At 43.2% G+C, this 17,747-nt stretch overlaps 1 protein-coding gene across 1 annotated transcript in view; it reads left to right on the top strand.

Annotated features, from left to right (window-relative positions):
• Nucleotides 1–3,908, top strand: part of NAALAD2 (N-acetylated alpha-linked acidic dipeptidase 2) — a 35,576-nt gene extending 31,668 nt beyond the window's left edge. Inside the window, exons 17-19 of the mRNA XM_082012336.1 lie at nt 321–402; nt 1,272–1,364; nt 3,675–3,908. Coding sequence (XP_081868462.1) covers nt 321–402; nt 1,272–1,364; nt 3,675–3,864 — 365 coding nt within the window. The 3' untranslated portion in view covers nt 3,865–3,908. The remainder of the gene's footprint in view (nt 1–320; nt 403–1,271; nt 1,365–3,674) is intronic.
• Nucleotides 3,909–17,747: the final 13,839 nt, after the last annotated feature.

Below are 17,747 nucleotides of genomic sequence, written 5' to 3'. Positions count from 1 at the left end.
AGGCTTTTTATACCTAAATGCTGCAATGCATCCCTTTGTTAAAAAGGAAATTGCAGAGTTCTCCGTTTGCAATGCCAGTCAGTCTTTTCCTTGTCAGGCAGAGGGAAAATGTATACTTGTGAAAGCTTTATCAAGCATTCTGCTTTACTCTTGGCTTTGTTGCACAAGGTCTTTGTCTATTACTGCTAGTAGTGCAGCTCTTTAGTCTGCACTAGGGAAACTAATGCAATTATATCAGTTTTTCTCCCACTGGGCAACTGAAAGGTATATTGGCCTCAGCAGTTATTCTGAAGTTGTTCACAAACTCCTTCCTTTTCTAGATCCTCTTTTTTCTGCTGTGGTGAATTTCTCAAAGGCTGCTGCTGAATTTCACAAGAGGCTTGAAAAAGTTGACAAGAAAGAGTAAGTCTGAAAAAAAAATATTTTTTTTTAATATATATATATATGGTAGTGTAGATTAGAGCCCTTGAACTCTGAGACAGGCAATATCTGCTAAGATGAATTCTGCTTCCCATGATGAATAGTATCAGCTGTAGAGCTTATTACTAGTGTCAGCTTGTCATTAAGATTATTGTAATACATGGAAAGGCAGGTAGCAGTGAAAGTTAAAGTTGAACTGGGCTCTCTATTTAGATACCTGCATTTGAGTGTTGTAGGTGATGCCAGAATTTGTACTTTCAGCACACCTCAGGGAGACAGGATGATGTGTCAGGGTATCTAAGCTATCTATATGATGCTTGCAAACCTAAGGGCCCAATAGGACTCCCGTGCCCTCTGAGTGCAGTGGCTGGAGGCCAGGTGCTCCTAGGCAGCTCGTACGATACCAGATAGTTGTGTTTAGGCAACTGAATCCCATCCTTCCTATGTTAATGTATAGATTAGAGCAGGAGTTTGGACACTTGGCTTATGGGAGACACTTGGCTTATGGGTGGACACCAAAATCTAGCTATCTGCATCTTGACCTAAATCTCAGACTTCCTCTCCCTGCTGTTACGTGGGATCTTTCTAGCATCATTTAATACTAAGCAAGTATCAGAAAGTTTCCCACTTCATTTTGCATAGTGTGAAATCTTGTAGTTGAGTTTTCTAACACAGAAGTCCTAATACAATAACACATATTGAATATCTCCATTTGCAAAACCTCATCTTTTTGCACACTGTAGGCCACCTTTGTCAATTTTTTTTCTGTCCAAAGAGAAAAAGTGTTTAAACGAAACTGGGAAGTCATGTTTCCTCATGGTATGAAATGTTTCTGTCTCCATTTTCTGCAGTCCAATTGCAGTGCGAATCATGAACGATCAGCTGATGTTTATCGAAAGAGCTTTCATTGATCCTCTTGGCTTACCAGGAAGGAAGTTTTACAGGTGAGGCAACAGGTTTTTTGACCAGCTGTCTAAGGTACTGTATTTTTGCAGGTGAATCCCACCCTAACTGACTGGTCAATTGAACTGCTGTATAGGCCTCGTACAGGAATTACAGCTCAACAGATTGTTTTAGATACAATCCAGTGAGTAGCAGACTTTGTTTATAACCCCCAAGGAGAACTCCTTGGCTGCACCAGTCATGTGGTGCCTAATTACTCTTCTTGGGTTTTATTTGCAGGTGTATAGTGTTGCTTCATTTACTACTTGCTTTTTTGAACCTGTACAACGTGAGGACTGAGTGGAGAATCAACTTTATGGAAAGAAAGGAGAAACGAGGGTAGAGTAAAAGGGGGAAGAGGTTGAGAACAGATGTGTCGTGAGGGTCAGGTGAAGAGAGAATTCCAGAAGTGAGAGCTTGGAGAGAGTGACCTTTGAGCACAGGATAGATAAAGGCACATGGGCTGTGCTGCGGAGTCCCATCTGTGCCAGCTTTGGCTGCTTCTGCAGATGCTCCTATTAGCTTAAATCATTAACTGGTTATTCTTGAAGTATCCTCTCGACAAGCACACGGGCCTCGAGACAGATGATGTTTAGAGCACCACAATACCCTTATAGAAACCCAGTGCATTTATTAATAACACTTGACAAGAAGCTAGCTTCCAGTGCCAGGTGTGTGCCTATCTCACTTTGCTCTCAGTATTCCCCTTTTCATAGAATCATAGAATAGTTTGGGTTGGAAGGGACCTTTAAAGGTCATCTAGTCCAACCCCCCTAAAATGAGCAGGGACATCTTCAACTACATCAGGTTGCTCAGAGTCCCGTCCAACCTGACCTGGAATGGTTCCAGGGATGGGGCATCTACCACCTCTCTGGGCAACCTGTGACAGTTGTATACCACTCTCATTGTCAAAAACATCTTCCTTAGATCTAGTCTAAATCTGCCTTCCTTTAGTTTAAAACCATTATCCCTTGTCCTATCACAATAGTCCCTGCTGAAAAGTCCATCCCCATCTTACCTATAGGCCCCCTTTAAGTCCTGGCAGGCTGCAATAAGGTCTCCTTGGAGCCTTCTCTTCTCCAGGCTGAACAACCCCAGCTCTCCCAGCCTGTCCTCCCAGCAGAGCTGTTCCAGCCCTCAGATCATTTCTGTGGCCTCCTCTGGACCCGCTCCAACAGGTCCATGTCTCTCCTGTGCTGAGGGCTCCAGAGCTGGACGCAGCACTGCAGGGGGGTCTCCCCAGAGTAGAACAGAGGGGCAGAATCCCCTCCCTCGCCCTGCTGGCCACGCTGCTTTGGATGCAGCCAAGGATACACTTGGCCTTCTGGGCTGCGAGCGCACATTTATGGCTTTCCCATCAAGCCAGAAGTCCCCAGGTAGAACTGAGAATCATACTTACATCCTCCTAGGATAAACTGTTGTTTACACTTTTGGAAGAATTAAATGGTTGCTTTCTACAGTCCTTCTTGTTGGGTGTTATGTATCATTTAGAGCCATCTGTATTTTTTTTTTACTTGCTTGCATTTATTATTGTAGTTTTAGTGTTTATTTTTATTTGGGAGGCCTCTTTCACATGCTACAAATGTGCTTTGATACTTCACATACTGGTGGACTTTGCAGTGTTAGGTTTACAGCTGGACTCAATGATCTTAAAGTTCTTTTCCAACCTAAATGATTCTAAGATTCACGTGAACAAAATCACTTTAAAAGCAGATCTGCAGCTATTCATTATTTAAGAAAAAAAACCCATCAACAAATAAAATTGACACTTTTGCCCAGTTCTATTCTAATATAAACACTTCCTTGAAGGACTCCTGCTCTTCTCAAGAATCCTCCCATAGATTTTTCCCCTCTTCACATTCCTTTCCCAGATCTGCTCACCCTTATTCAATTGCTTAGTTATTTTTTGAGGTTTCTATTCCACATCTTTTCATTGTACACCTATAACTAGTTTTATTCCCTGTTCTGGACTGACACATTAGTTCAAGAAGTTTGTTGAGCTCCCATTTAAAAAAAAAAATTAACAGAATTTCATTCCTAAATAGACAAATGCACCATCTCTTCCAAAGGAGAAGGTTACCTGTCCTAAATCTGTGCTTTTTCCCATAGTTTTTGCCCTTGGGTCTGCTTCCTCCTGTCCTTTTAAGACAGGTCCAGCTAGGTTTCCTGTGTATTTAGTAAGTTCTGATCTTCACAGGATTCATGGCTGCTGTATGTAGCACACATACAGTTCCCTATGATGAACACACACACTGTTAATGGCTACTTTTATTTAGTACACCTCCTTTTTTTTTTTTCTTCTTTCCCCACAGACATGTCATCTTTGCTCCAAGCCGTCACAACAAGTATGCTGGAGAGTCTTTCCCGGGGATCTATGATGCCATGTTTGATATTGAAAGCAAAGCAGATCAGCGTGGAGCCTGGGAAGAAGTAAAGAGGCAGATTTCCATTGCAGCCTTCACTGTGCAGGCAGCAGCAGGGACACTGAAAGAAGTAGCATAGGATGATGGCTTCGAAAAGCTCAGTCAAATAGCATCTGGAATGCACTGTAATCAGGCTATTACAGTGACCCAGCCTCTCCTGACTGCCTACCACATCTGAGTCTCCAACCTTCTGAGTGCATGCAAGTGTCCTGGCAGGGTGAGCTCTGTGTATCAACAAACTCGAGCTAGAAATTACTGCTTCTCTGGTACTGACAAAACTGTAGCTTTAAGAAAAACCCTAGATGGAAGCAAATTTGGGGGTGGGGAGAAGGAAGAATCAGATCCCAATTAGAATTTTCTGAAAGATCTGCCAATCTTGAGGACCCCTTATTTTGGATGTACAATTACAAAACCAGTTATTTGCCAAGCTACCTGTAAATCTTGTATGTAGCAGCGATCAACAGCACACATTTCAAGAGAATAAATATAACACTCCTCAGCATGTGCATTTTTTTTGTTCTGATAATTACTTTTATAATATAAGACACCAAAGGTGTCTCTATATTTTAGAATATTCTGTAGAACCGCTGAGTGCTCATTATACTGATTTGCATTGTTTTCCTGAAAAAATAAAATACTGGCCCTCCTGCCGATTGCCACTACTGTATTAGCCATTCTTGATAACCACAGAAAATAGCTGCAGAAATCCAAAAGTATTTTCTTGGAGAGTAAGTGTGCATCCCTCTGAAAGACACTGAGAATCTCCCTCCTTTATTTGCATTTTGGAATATACAAATTGTGTGGGATAACCAAAAGTTGACATCCCTGCTCCTTTTAGCACTTTCACTAGTCCCAAAACCATGGTAGCTTTTATTCCTATTTTTTCCTCAGGAGATCTCTTTCATACAGATGTCTTCTTCCAGTTGAGGGAGCTGGAGGACATTGTCACTATTGGCATGAGGCTTGAGGTTATTCTGTCTTCACATAAGACTTCAAGAAAGTTTCCCATCAAGAGCTGCTTTTACACTCAAAGAGAAACTGAAATGCATGAGACAGGTAATTGTACAAAACTGTTTAATTTGTAAAAAATTTATTCTTGCTTCATTTGCCCTTTAGATGTGCTTCTCATCTACATGTTTTACAGCTAAACAAAATTACTAGAATTTTATTAAATCACATTCCAGTTTGTGGGAGCTAATAATAAACAGTTTATTCTCTTATGTAAAATATACTACAGTTTTTCTCACAACCTTAAATTGCACCAGATCATGGAATAAAGTCCTTTTTGTCTTATGGGGAATAGAACAGATGTGGTACTAAAAAGACAGAATTAGAGAAACAGGACAATTACTCGGTTACAGAAGGAGTTGTTCTCATCTCAGATGCCTTGAATTCACACAAGGGAACCAGAAATTACTATAGTTCAGTCCTTTGGGAAGTTGTTTTGGGGGGGTACATGCCACCAAGAAGACAGGCTTTCATTGGCATCACTTCCCATAAGCCTCTCTGAAAGATGAAGGACTGTGTACTTATTGATGTTGTGCTCATAATTTACTGTTAAATTGCTTTTCACAAATCAAGCCTTAGGCCCATGAGGAGGAAATTACGCTTCCACAGTCCATGCTTTACCTCTTCTGTTGGAAAAAGTAGTGCTTACCTGACCTTGTCAGCATGCACGTAAGAGACATGAGGACACCAGAACAGTCACAGAACAGTGACTACATTTTTGTTGTTCTCTTTACTTCTACCTAACTGGGGCCACTCATGGTTATTAAGTTGTTCATCTCCACATCTGTAGCTTCAGGTGTTGCTGAAGGGTGTGATGCTCTGTGAACAGTGACGGGTACGTAACCGCACTGTTTTTTCTTCTCTTTTCCTGAACTGCCCTCTCTTCCTGCTCCATCATAGCTTTAAGCTAACTGCAATAGGCAGTTAGCTGCGTGTGCTCCCAAGGAAGGGTTAGGAGATCTGGATGCTGGAAAAAATCCACTTAGTGCCTTTTCCTTGTGAACAGCAGCCAGCTTTGGAGCTGTCAGTGATTGCTGCAGTAGGATAGGGCAGAGGATAAGGCAAAGAAAGAATTTCTACATAAAAAGGAAATATCTGACAAAGTGTGCTTCCTCCTTCCTTTACAGGAATCTTTATAATAGTATAAACCAGAAAACAAATGTTTCACCAGTAAACATACTTTTTCAGTGGTATGAAGTTTTTCAGCCTTTGAAGTTCTGTGCCATTACCTTGCTGCTGCAAAGGAACATCATATCTCTTCTTGTTTGTGTGTGCAGTTTGAAGCTGTAAGAATAAATTACAGCTCACATCAGATTGAATGCACAGCTGGAATCTATTGCTTTGTTCCTCTTCTCAACTTAATTGATAACTCTATGAATGTACAATTCATCATGACCCGCTACATCCTGAGAAGTATACAAAATAACTTCAATCTATTTCCATTCCTCTCTATAAAGCTCTGCTGAGGGAGAGTGACATCCAACCCCTTACGAATAAGGAAACCAAACAACTTATAAACGGCTTAGATGAATTAATTTCCATAAAGTCCCATATTCTTGGCACTGAAAGGATCAGTTAGAACTGAGATTGCCTTCCCTGCCTCAGTCAGTAGTATCTCCCTTTCTGTAGGTGGGCAACCAAGCAACTGCTGCTGTCTGCCAGCCCAAAGGCTGCTGTGTTTGTGTAGCTCTACCTGCCCATAATTTCAGAGTGGGGATTTTTCAGGCTCTCCTTACAAATGGATAACACTGGATCACCTACGTTGTCCTTCACTAATTCCATTTGCACAGTTCATTCACTCCACCTGGCTGAAGCAATCTCTGAACCACACAGCTGGGCAAAACAGACCCTTCAGCCTAGTCTGGGACTGCAAAACAACTTAGCAAAATTACAGAATCACAGAATCATTAAGGTTGGAAAAGACCTTCAAGGTCATCAAGTCCAATCGTTAACCCAACACCACCATGCCCACTAAACCGTGTCCCAAAGTGCCACATCCACACGTTTTTTGAACACTTCCAGTGATGGTGACTCCACCACCTCCCTGGGCAGCCTGTTCCAATGCCTGACCACTCTCTCAGTGTCATGGTTTAGCCCCAGCCGGCAACTAAATCGCATGCAGCCGCTCACTCACTCCCCCACAGTGGGATGGGGGAGAGAATCGGAAGAGTAAAAGTGAGGAAGTTCATGGTTTGAGATAAAGACAGTTTAACAGGTAAAGCAAAAGCCGCGCACACAAGCAAAGCAAAACAAGGAATCCATTCACCACTCACCACGGGCAGGCAGGGGTTCAGCCATCTCCAGGGAAGCAGGGCTGCACCACGTGTAATGGTTTCTTGGGAAGACAGACGCCATCATTACGAACATCCCTCCACCCCTTCCTTCTTCTTTATCCCAGCTTTATATACTGAGCATGATGTCATATGGTAGGGAATATCCCCTTGGCCAGTCTGGGTCAGCTGTCCTGGCTGTGTCCCCTCCCAGCTTCCCGTGCACCTCCAACCTTCTTGCTGGCAGCCCAGCATGAGAAGCTGGACTGTCCTTGGCTACTCAGCAACAACTCAAAACATCAGCACCTTATCAACATTTTCTCATCCCAAATCCAAAACACATCCTCACACTGGCTTCTGTGAAGAAAAATAACTCTACCCTGGCTGAAACCAGGAAACTCACTGAAGAAATTTTTCCAATATCCAATCTAAACCTCCCCTGGCACAACTTGAGGCCATTTCCTCTCGTCCTATCGCTGGTTACTGGGGAGAAGAGACCAACACCCACCTCACCACAACCCTCTTTCAGGTAGCTGTAGAGAGTGATAAGGTCTCCCCTCAGCCTCCTCTTCTCCAGACTGAACAACCCCAGTTCCCTCAGCCGCTCCTCATAAGATTTGTGCTCCAGCCCCCTCACCAGCTTCGTTGCCCTTCTCTGGACACGCTCCAGCACCTCAGCATCCTTCTTGTAGTGAGGGGCCCAAAACTGAACACGGGATTCGAGGTGCGGCCTCACCAGTGCCGAGTCCAGGGGCACAATCACTTCCCTGCTCCTGCTGGCCACACTATTGCTGATACAGGCCAGGACGCTGTTGGCCTTCTTGGCCACCTGGGCACACTGCCGGCTCATGTTCAGCCGGCTGTCAACCAGCACCCCCAGGTCCCTTTCCGCCAGGCAGCTCTCCAGCCACTCCTCCCCAAGCCTGTAGCGTTGCATGGGGTTGTTGGGACCCAAGTGCAGGACTCGGCACTTGGCCTTATTAAACCTCATACAGTTGACCTCAGCCCATCGATCCAGCCTGTCCAGATCCCTCTGCAGAGCCCTCCTGACCTCCAGCAGGTCAACACTCCCACCCAACTTGGTGTCATCTGCAAACTTACTGAGGGAGCACTCAATTCCCTCATCCAGATCATCTATAAAGATATTGAACAAGACCAGCCCCAGAATCAAGCCCTGGGGAACACCGCTTGTGACCAGCTGCCAACTGGTTTTAACGCCATTCACCACAACTCACTGGGCTCAGCCATCCAGCCAGTTCCTCACCCAGCGAAGAGTAAACCTGTGTAAGCCATTACCACCAGTTTCTCCAGGAGAATGCTGTGGGAGACACTGTCAAAGGCTTTACTAATGTCCAGGTAGGCAGCATCCACAGCCTTTCCCTCATCCACTAAACTTCCCTCATCCATTAAACTTGGATGAACCAAATGTCACTTGGATATTTGCTTTGCCAATTGTCTCTTTAGAAAATCAATTTCAAAGGGATAGTGCCAGAAAGTTTATTTCAGATGCTGTTATGGTTGAAATAGCCTTTGTTTGCCATTGAAAATGAAGCTGTAACACTTGATCAACTTGGTGATGGCTGGAAAGTGGGGATAACCTACACGCTACATTCTCCACTGAGTAAGTGATAAACCCAGTCCAGTTCTAATACTCATTCATTTGCACCAAAAATTGTAGCAATTTAAAATATTCTGCTGTGGTTTTGAATCAATCAATAAATAGAACTAGAACCACCTAAAAAATGCTCTGCAGATCTTAAGATTAATAAAAAATCAGACTAATTCAAAACCCTTGAAGATTAAGTGTTTGGGATTAAGTGATGCCAGTGGTTCTCTCAACACCCTGTAATTTAGCAACCCTTCCCAAAGCTGACTCATGCATCAAGGGACTGCCTTTGTGGAGCAATGAAATTAAAATTTCCCTGCCCCAGTATCCTCATGACTAAAGTACAAGTACCCCAGCCAAAGAAGTTTCATAAATCTTCTCAGTTCAGGTTTTAGAACAGGGCATTTGGATTTGTCTTGTTTTTTGGTTCAGCCAAAGCAATTTGTCAAGTCCAAGTCAAACTTTCAAATTGTTTCAGCTGATCTAAAATTGCATTCTTTTACAACAGTCACAAAACCAAAACACACTGTGTAACTCAGTGTATCTATTAAAGACAAGACATTGCAAGAGAAAGGTCCTAAAGCAGTCAATCAGCCCATTAAGCAGACGGTCACAGTCAGTACCAGTGCTGTATGCTGACTTTTCCACTGCATAGTATTTTGCAACAGAAGAGGACCTGAACACCTGGCCAGCAGCCCTCAGTGAACCGAAACCCTTTCCTTGTGTGGAGGAACTATTGCTGTTCCTGTCACGCAGAATCACACAGAATCATTAAGGTTGGAAAAGACCTTTAAGATCATCAGTCCAACCACCAACCCAACAGCACCAGGCCCACTAAACCATGTCCTGAAGCGCCACATCCACAGGTTTTTTGAACACTTCCAGTGATGGTGACTCCACCACCTCTCTGGGCAGCCTGTTCCAATGCTTGACCACTCTCTCTGTAAAGACATTTTTCCTGTTATCTAGTCTAGTCTGTCCATGCTGCCTAAGAAAATATCAGGCAGCAGGTTTAAAACAAAGGGATTATTCACACTACAGGTGATTATATGGCGAAGCTCATTGCTACAGGACCTTCTGAAAAATGAAATGGGTTAAAAAAGGATCAGACGCATGTAAGGAGTGCTCGTACCTAATGATCAAGATGCAACCTTTTATGCAGAAGGCCCTAAAGCACTTGTGAATTAAAGCATATATATGCATGAAGGGATTAAATCATACCTGCTTCATTCCTTGCTTTAAGCATTTGTCATGGAGAGATTATTGCGAAAGACAGTACTTTGCACTCTCTCACTGTAGTGCTTTCCACTGAATAGACAGATCCTTAAGTGCTGCTGGTGGTCCTCTATTCATGTGCATTTGACTGAAACCCATGAAAATTAATAAATGTATAAGTCACGTTCAGCAGTTACTTCTGTTAATCAGCATCAGTAAGAGGATCTTAGAAAGCCTAAATGGTTTAGGAGCTGTCTGTCCCATGGATTGCCTCTGTATTTGCTCGGGCCGTTATGATTAACCAAGGGATCAGGCCCAGCCAGCATGGGTTCATGAAAGGCAGGTCCTGCTTGACCAACCTGATCTCCTTCTATGACCAGGTGACCTGCCTAGTGGATGAGGGAAAGGCTGTGGACGTTGTCTACCTGGACTTCAGTAAAGCCTTTGACAGCATCTCCCACAGCATTCTGCTGGAGAAACTGGCGGCTCGTGGTTTAGACAGGTTTACTCTTCGCTGGGTAAAGAACTGGCTGGACGGCTGAGCCTGGAGAGTTGTGGTGAACGGCGTTAAATCTGGCTGGCGGCCGGTCACAAGCGGTGTTCCCCAGGGCTCGGTTCTGGGGCCGGTCTTGTTCAATATCTTTATTGATGATCTGGATGAGGGGATCGAGTGCTCCGTCAGTACGTTTGCAGACGACACCAAGCTGGGTGGGAATGTTGATCTGCTGGAGGGTAGGAGGGCTCTGCAGAGGGATCTGGACAGGCTGGATCGATGGGTCGAGGTCAACTCTATGAAGTGTTTGTCCTGATGGACCCTACACCTTTAAACATTTTTTTCCTCATCCAAGAAAATCTATGAGCTATTCTTCAACCCAACCCAAAAGGCACATCCATTTTCTGGATGAGCTTGGGGAGCTCAAAGAATGGAGGAGGAGGGCTTGTTAGGCACCTCGTGCGGGTGGGCCTGCGCCTGGTTCAAGTCAACCGCACACACGTTACAACCTCCCGTAGTGGGAAAGAACAGGAGAGGCGATAATGGGCAAAGCATTTCATGGGAGGGTATCAGATAAGAATAGACTTGCTACGTTTACGGGGCACCTTCCCCAGATGTGCTTTGCTAGCTGGCTGACAGCAAGCTGCTGACACATTCCTGATGCTGCCAACCACATCACCCTCAAACTTGGCTGTATTTTTAGATGGAATCTCAAGCCACCGTTGCTAGACCCAGCAGCAGACAGCAGACCCTCACGTAACCCTTAAGTGGGACGCAGGCTGGGGAAACACGGTCAGCTGCGAACACTGAGCACTGAAGGGTTTAGCTGCCTCTCAGATCACTCATCCCTTCAGGTATTCCTGGAACAAACACCCCCCTCCTGAAGCACTGCTTTTGCTTGCTCAGCTCTCTCCATCGCCCAGGACAGGTTTCCATACGCTTTCCCGCCCAGCCTGCACGCCCCGGCACCTCCCGCCGGCGCTAAACCCCGGCTGCAGCCCCGGGCAGGGGCTCGCAGGGCTGCGGGCGCTTGCGCAGCGTCGCCCGTTGCCACGGCAGAGGAGTAAAACACAAACATCCTGCCCGTCTCCTTACCAACACACTCTGTAAGTAAGACGAGTTCATTGCTCGTATACATGAAATCTTAACTGTGTGACCAAAGAACGTTTAGTCTCTATTTATTACAGAAAAAGAAAAAATGAAGAATGCTATTACAGACAAACCTTTCAATAACAAAGCAGTTAAAATTATTAAACTGACACCTCCTGGTATCTTACCCCTCCCACCCACCCCTTTGTTGGCTCTTCCTGGGGTGGGACTGCTACAGCCAGTGGCCAGCGTTTTCAGCCCTTCACGAGGAGGAGTATGATGTTAATGCGTCCTTCTTCCTCATCCTATGGGTCTAGCATGTTTCCTAGCACACCTTGCACCGTGCTCTTTTTTCATTGCTCTGAATCTCAGCCTTGCATGACGTGAAGTTGCTTACATATGTTGAGTTCTTTTTTACCCCCAGAACCACCTTTGCCCAGCTCGTAAGTCCCACAATGGTTTAACTACTGGGGATCTGCTTGTCTTCCTGGGGTCTCCAGTGCCAACCTGTGCCCCTTCTCTAATCGTCCTATGCCCGTGGTCCTCTACGCCATATCCCATGGCCCAGTTTTCAAGGCCCCTGCTTGTATCAGGCTTGTGTTCCTCTGCAACGTGATGCCAGAATCAAAAATACGTTGTTCTACGCAGAATAACTGCTTGTCACTAGTATCTATATTAAAAAAAATGGTTATACCATACCATAAAGAAGGAGAAACAAAGCTAAAAGCAGTAAGGCAATAGCCACCTGGTCATGAGAAAAGGTGTAGCAGCCAAACAAGCTAAAACAAAGCTTCAGGCAGGCGAGGAGCAGTTCAGACAACGCGAGCCGGCGAGTCCCGAGCCCCGGCAGAGCGGGAGCGAAGCTGGTGCCCTGCCAGCAGCCGTGGCGAGTGTTTATCGAGCGTCTTTACCCGGCTGCCAGCAGAGATCGGCACTCAGCGGCCACCTGGGGAGACCCCGCGTTCTTGAAAGCACAATCATTAAGGACAGCTACTAACATATAGTCTTATACATACTTCGTAGTGAGTCCTGGCAAATCTGGGAAATGGATGAAATCACCTGGCTTTTCTTTCTACATTTGCAAACTGCCCCAGTTCACATAATTCAGCCCGATCGGCCTTTGGTTTTGCAAATAACCTGCCTGAGGATTAGCTGTTTATACAGGATTCAGAGTGTAACTGCGGGACTCAGCACGTGCCTCTCAGGCCAGTGTTATACTCCGTTTGTACTAAAACTTAATTGCCAGAATATGGAGAAGCTCTGACAGAATCTGTCGGCTCTCTCACAGCTAGTGGTTGTTCTGCAGACAACTGTATTTACAATGTCAGTGACGAATACCCACGGTGTGTGGAAGGAAAAAGAGGACGTACAACACCACAAATTATAACATACTCTTGAAAAGTTATGCACTTAAGTTAAACCATGCATACATTATATAGCAAAACTGAAATGCAGAAATTCATTATGACACGTAATGTCAATTACGTGTAATGTCAATTTAGGAATGTGCCAGCAGCTTGCTGTCAGCAAGCTAGCAATTACGTAATGTCAATTTAGCTCAAGAATTGTGTGCTCAACATTTTGGTACTGCCTCTTCAGCCATGTTGAAGTTTTTGGCCACTTTTTGTTGTGCAAGTCCCAACCCCTGCAGTCTTCAGGCAGTGTGGATCAATAGAACGGTTCAATAATAAGTGCAATAAACTTAATTGTCTGCATTCTAAAGTAAAATGTTGTTGAGGAGAAATAACAGCAAAAGAAGAAATGCTGAACAATGGTGCTGTGCTCACAGAGCATGTAGCAACAAGGCAAATATAAAGATACAGGAAAAAATTATAAAATGCTGCGATTTGAAAAGTTTCAGTGCTTCAGCTCATTCACGGTTGGAGTTGTTGCTTTGTATGAACCTTCAGTCTTAGTATGTTTTCTAGGAACAAATTCATTGTTCTATAAACATATGAAAACTTTTCTCTTAAAAATTACTTTCCAAATACATTTTAATATTCTCCATTCATTTCATCAGCTTTATCTCCTTTACAGCTCTTAACTGCTCTTGGAAAGCACAAGCATCCCACCTAAGTCATAAATCCATTGAAGTAAAAATTTTGTACCAGAAGTGCCGAGAGGCTTCTGATTCGCAGAGCTACAATTAAAGAATAATTCTGAAAGGAATGCTTTTTTTGTGGGTTTTGTTCATGAGTAGACACGCCAAATGTTAACTGCTTTCACAGATAAAGGCAGAACATGTAAACTTTGGGTTAATATTTATGTATGCAACAATATAACTTGATTACAAGGCGTTCTCTTCAAAAAAAATTAGAACTAGACCGTGGGGTCTAGAAGCGCACAGTATCAACTCTGCTTCTTATACACCAGCCTCATTTTCCACAAAGGAAGAACAAATTAGGTTAAGCATATTAAGCTAGAAGCGCATTAGGTTCGTTTTCTCCCAAGCATTGAATTCAGCAGTAATATTGCAGTATCAATATTTATCATAAATTTAAAACACATTTCGGAGAACAAGCTTTTTGGACTAAAAATATTCCATAGATGGTTGTAAGGGAACAGCTCTGCCTCCAGCTAGCTTTAAATGACTTTTGTTGCAATGAAGCCTTTATCAATATTTAACCAGGAACCGATTTTTCAAATACTTGTTTCGGCAGGTAACAAAAATGTTTTATTCAAGAGGATGCTTCCTCCTCAAAAGCAGCACACCGGCTGCAAACCAACCTGCACACTTTCTGCATAGCCAGAATCAGTCATCCTATCGGTTGATCAATTCAGCTAAAGAAAACCACATTGACGCGTTCCACGTACCTCCGGATTTCAGGTACCTCTTCCTACAGCCCCTTTGCTTTAGCCTCCCCGGACCGACTGCAAACGCGTGGTGGACAGTGGTCACGTACAGTAGTTCTTCACTCCTGTTCATGCCGACATTGTGTCAGGAAAACAGAATGTTCAGAAGCTGAACAGATGAAGGTTGGCTTTATGAACACGGGTGGAAATCTGTGCTGCCTAGAGGAGTCTTCGGGACCGTACTCCCTGCCCGCCCATCCTCCTTACCGCTAACATCCTACCTCCCCAACACCTGCCCTTCATTTTGCAGACAAACTCAGCAAAAAGGAGTCTGCTTGACTAACCATCGTTTGACACAACAACTGTGGATTAGTTTGTAATGTCTGTGACAGTATCTTGATTATCTTTGGTGAGAACACCTACCCTGATTTTGAGAAAACACAATGTTTTTATCACCACAGAAAATTTCAGGCCCCAAGCAGTGAGTCCTTTTTCGCTCCTCTGGGAATGCCAGAGGTTTTGACAAGTATCTTCTTCCTTCTTCCAAGACCCCAAGAAAATAGGAAAAAAAAAAGCAGCAGAGCTATAGTATCTTCAGCATTCTTAGAAACAGCCCAAACTTTTTATTTGGAATTATTCCACTTCCAGTAAGTTTGTGACAGCTCAAAATTCTTGGACAGAACAATTTCCATGACTGAGCCAGGCCCCCATCAGAGCAGCCACACTTAGTCAAACTTCTGCAAAACTTAACGTAGCTTGACTGGGCTGTTGTGGTAGAAGAAAACAGGCAACAAAAAAAACCCGGGGTGAAAGGTGAACTCTTTGCCACAGTTTCCCTCATACGTAGACTGGCCTGTGGAAAATGCCCACTTAAGATTTTATTTCGACAACCGCATTGCAAATCCAAAGGCAAGCTCTCTCCCGTAACAAAAGAAGCCAAAAACCCCCAAATGCAACCAGCATGTAGTAAGAATTTTATTGAATACATTCAGAAAAAAACTAGAGCATGAAGACATGAGATTAATTTCTGCATATAAGTTTTATGAATGTGCAGAGTCAAACAACCATGCAAAAAGACATCTCCCCGCTTCAACTGTAATTCAAGACTCTTAGAATGGCAAAACTACTACCACCTTAAAACAGTGTTCCAGACACATGACTCATGACTTTAAAAATGATCTCGTTCCTGAACGGAGATTAAAAAATTTTAGTAGCAGTAGGGAAAAACCAATGATTAACAGGTACAGTATTTAACCAATACTCATGCCATATTTAAAGAGTGCAAGCAAAAAATGCATCGTTACGTAGAATAAGTAGATTTTTTTCAAGGCAAAATTCCTAGTAAAACTAGTCCCTAAACCACTGAAATGGTGACTTGATAATGTACATGTTCCAGAAGATCATCCAATTGAAGATTGTTTTGTCAGCTTACATCAGTGCCACGTAAAACCTGAGTCAGAGTAGCTGAGCAGCCCAGTGCTTAACAGTATCCTAACATTAAAAATAAATTTCAGCTCCTCCAAGAAATGTTTTTACAGATATAATATGTAATGCTAGGTAAGAAAATGGCCTTCTACATGAGGGAAAAGATTAAGACTGCTGTCACAGATTTGTATACCTACACAATAGTTCATATTAAAAAGGGATTGTGACGGAAGTTTCATATGCACTTGGGCAGTCCCTTCTGAGAGATACGAGACGCTGTCTACTCGTGTACCGTAAACCCACACTACAGCTTTCAAGCCTCATTAATTATAAAAATATAGCTAGACTGTAGCAAGTTAACAAACTTTGACTCTGAAAACATGAAAAAAGTGGTAAATTTAACTGCAAGTATTCCAGTACATACTTGTTTGCCCTTTATTATTTAATTTAACTATTTTAGACAGGTAAAAGCCTCACTGATTTTTCAAATCTTGCTTTTGGGACGGTATTGTGATTGGTTTGGTACACTAACCATTGGTTTCACCTTCTCTCCATGTTTACCAATATAAGTTACAGCCAAACCAACATCCCACTGAGGCGTCACCCACCACTATCCCTGCCAAGATGCCATTTCATCAATACCAGGATCAAACACCGTGGTGTTTGTGCAACTGCTCAAACCACTCCCAGTCCCCAAGTGACACAGCTTTTGCAGGCTGATGATGGATGCACACGTATGGTTATAAATGGCTGCTAAGAATTTATGCAGCTAAACCAAAGACTTATGGCAGCCTCTAGCATCTGAAAGTTTACCCTTTTATTTTGAAAAACACCATGGGTCATAGAAAACCAGGCTGCTATTTGTAAAACCTGTATCTTCTTGCCTGATCAAAGCTGAGCTGTTCGTTTGCTTGCTTGCTATTGCTTGCTTGTTTTTTTAAAAAGGTAAATTTTAAAAGTGGTTTTATAGTCACTGACGGGGAAAAGTCCTTACGGAACTCCCAAAGTATCTTTAATTTTCTGCTGAAATCATGAACAATAGGAAGAGTAGGAGGAATGAATAAAAAGCAAAAGCAAAATTGAAGACAACGTTTACAGGAGCTTTCTTCCACTTCTGGCCAAGTTGACTCAGCTACCAGCAGAATGTAGAGTGTAACAAGCAGCTTATGGCGTGGCCATGCCTGAACGCTGGGCAGCACATTTCTCTCCATTTAGCCTTTAGTATACGAAGGGAGCAGATGACTTGCTTAAAAACAGAAATTCTGTTTGCCCGAGAAATTCCATTTCCCTTGTAGTTCTTTACAATGGATTTTACACAATATAAACCTACTCTACGTGAGGATGAAAATAAATTGAAAAGATGTAAAAAAAAAAAGTAGTAGAAAACATAAGATATTTACGGTATTTATATATCCATAGATGCACGTTTGAACTTGCTTGTTAAGTAAGAACTTCACCCTGGCATTAAACGCTGCTCATTTTGCTGTCCCAGTTCAGAGTTCTGCACACAAAAACACAGATGGCACACCACTAGCTACAGCTATCTGCACTGAAGTGATCGTTCTCAGTATTATACTAGCAAGAGCTCCACTTGTTGGTTCAGAACACATCAGGGAACATCTGTTCAATTTTTAGACAACCATCTGCAAGCTTACCTTTTTGTAAGCTTGTACCCTATGACTTCATAGCACTTAACATTTTCAAATTTATTAAAAAAAAAAAAACCCAAACAAGTCGGCATTACTAGAAGTTAATAGAATCTTTTAGGCAGAACTTCGAGCTGGAACTGTTAATAGGGGCTCAAGGGAGTAAGCTACCACGCGCCCTCAAGTGAACGAGGAAACAGGATCTTGAAATGAAGGCAAAGCAGCACCAAAACAAATTCTATATGTACATCACTGGTGTTACTTTCTTGGTGTTTGGGGATGGTTTCTTTGGTAATGTATTTCCTACTACTCTAAGCATGAAGTAGGATTGCAAGTACTCTTAGAGACAGAATTCTGAGCTCAAGTCAAATTATATCTATTAGAAAACAGTAAGACTCTTAAAAATCCACATTTAAG

This window comes from Phaethon aethereus, assembly GCF_964289735.1.
Source record: "Phaethon aethereus genome assembly, chromosome: 1".
Classification (NCBI taxonomy): domain Eukaryota; kingdom Metazoa; phylum Chordata; class Aves; order Phaethontiformes; family Phaethontidae; genus Phaethon; species Phaethon aethereus.
Note: the sequence above shows the minus strand (reverse complement) of the source record. Positions and strands in the feature narration are given on the sequence as shown.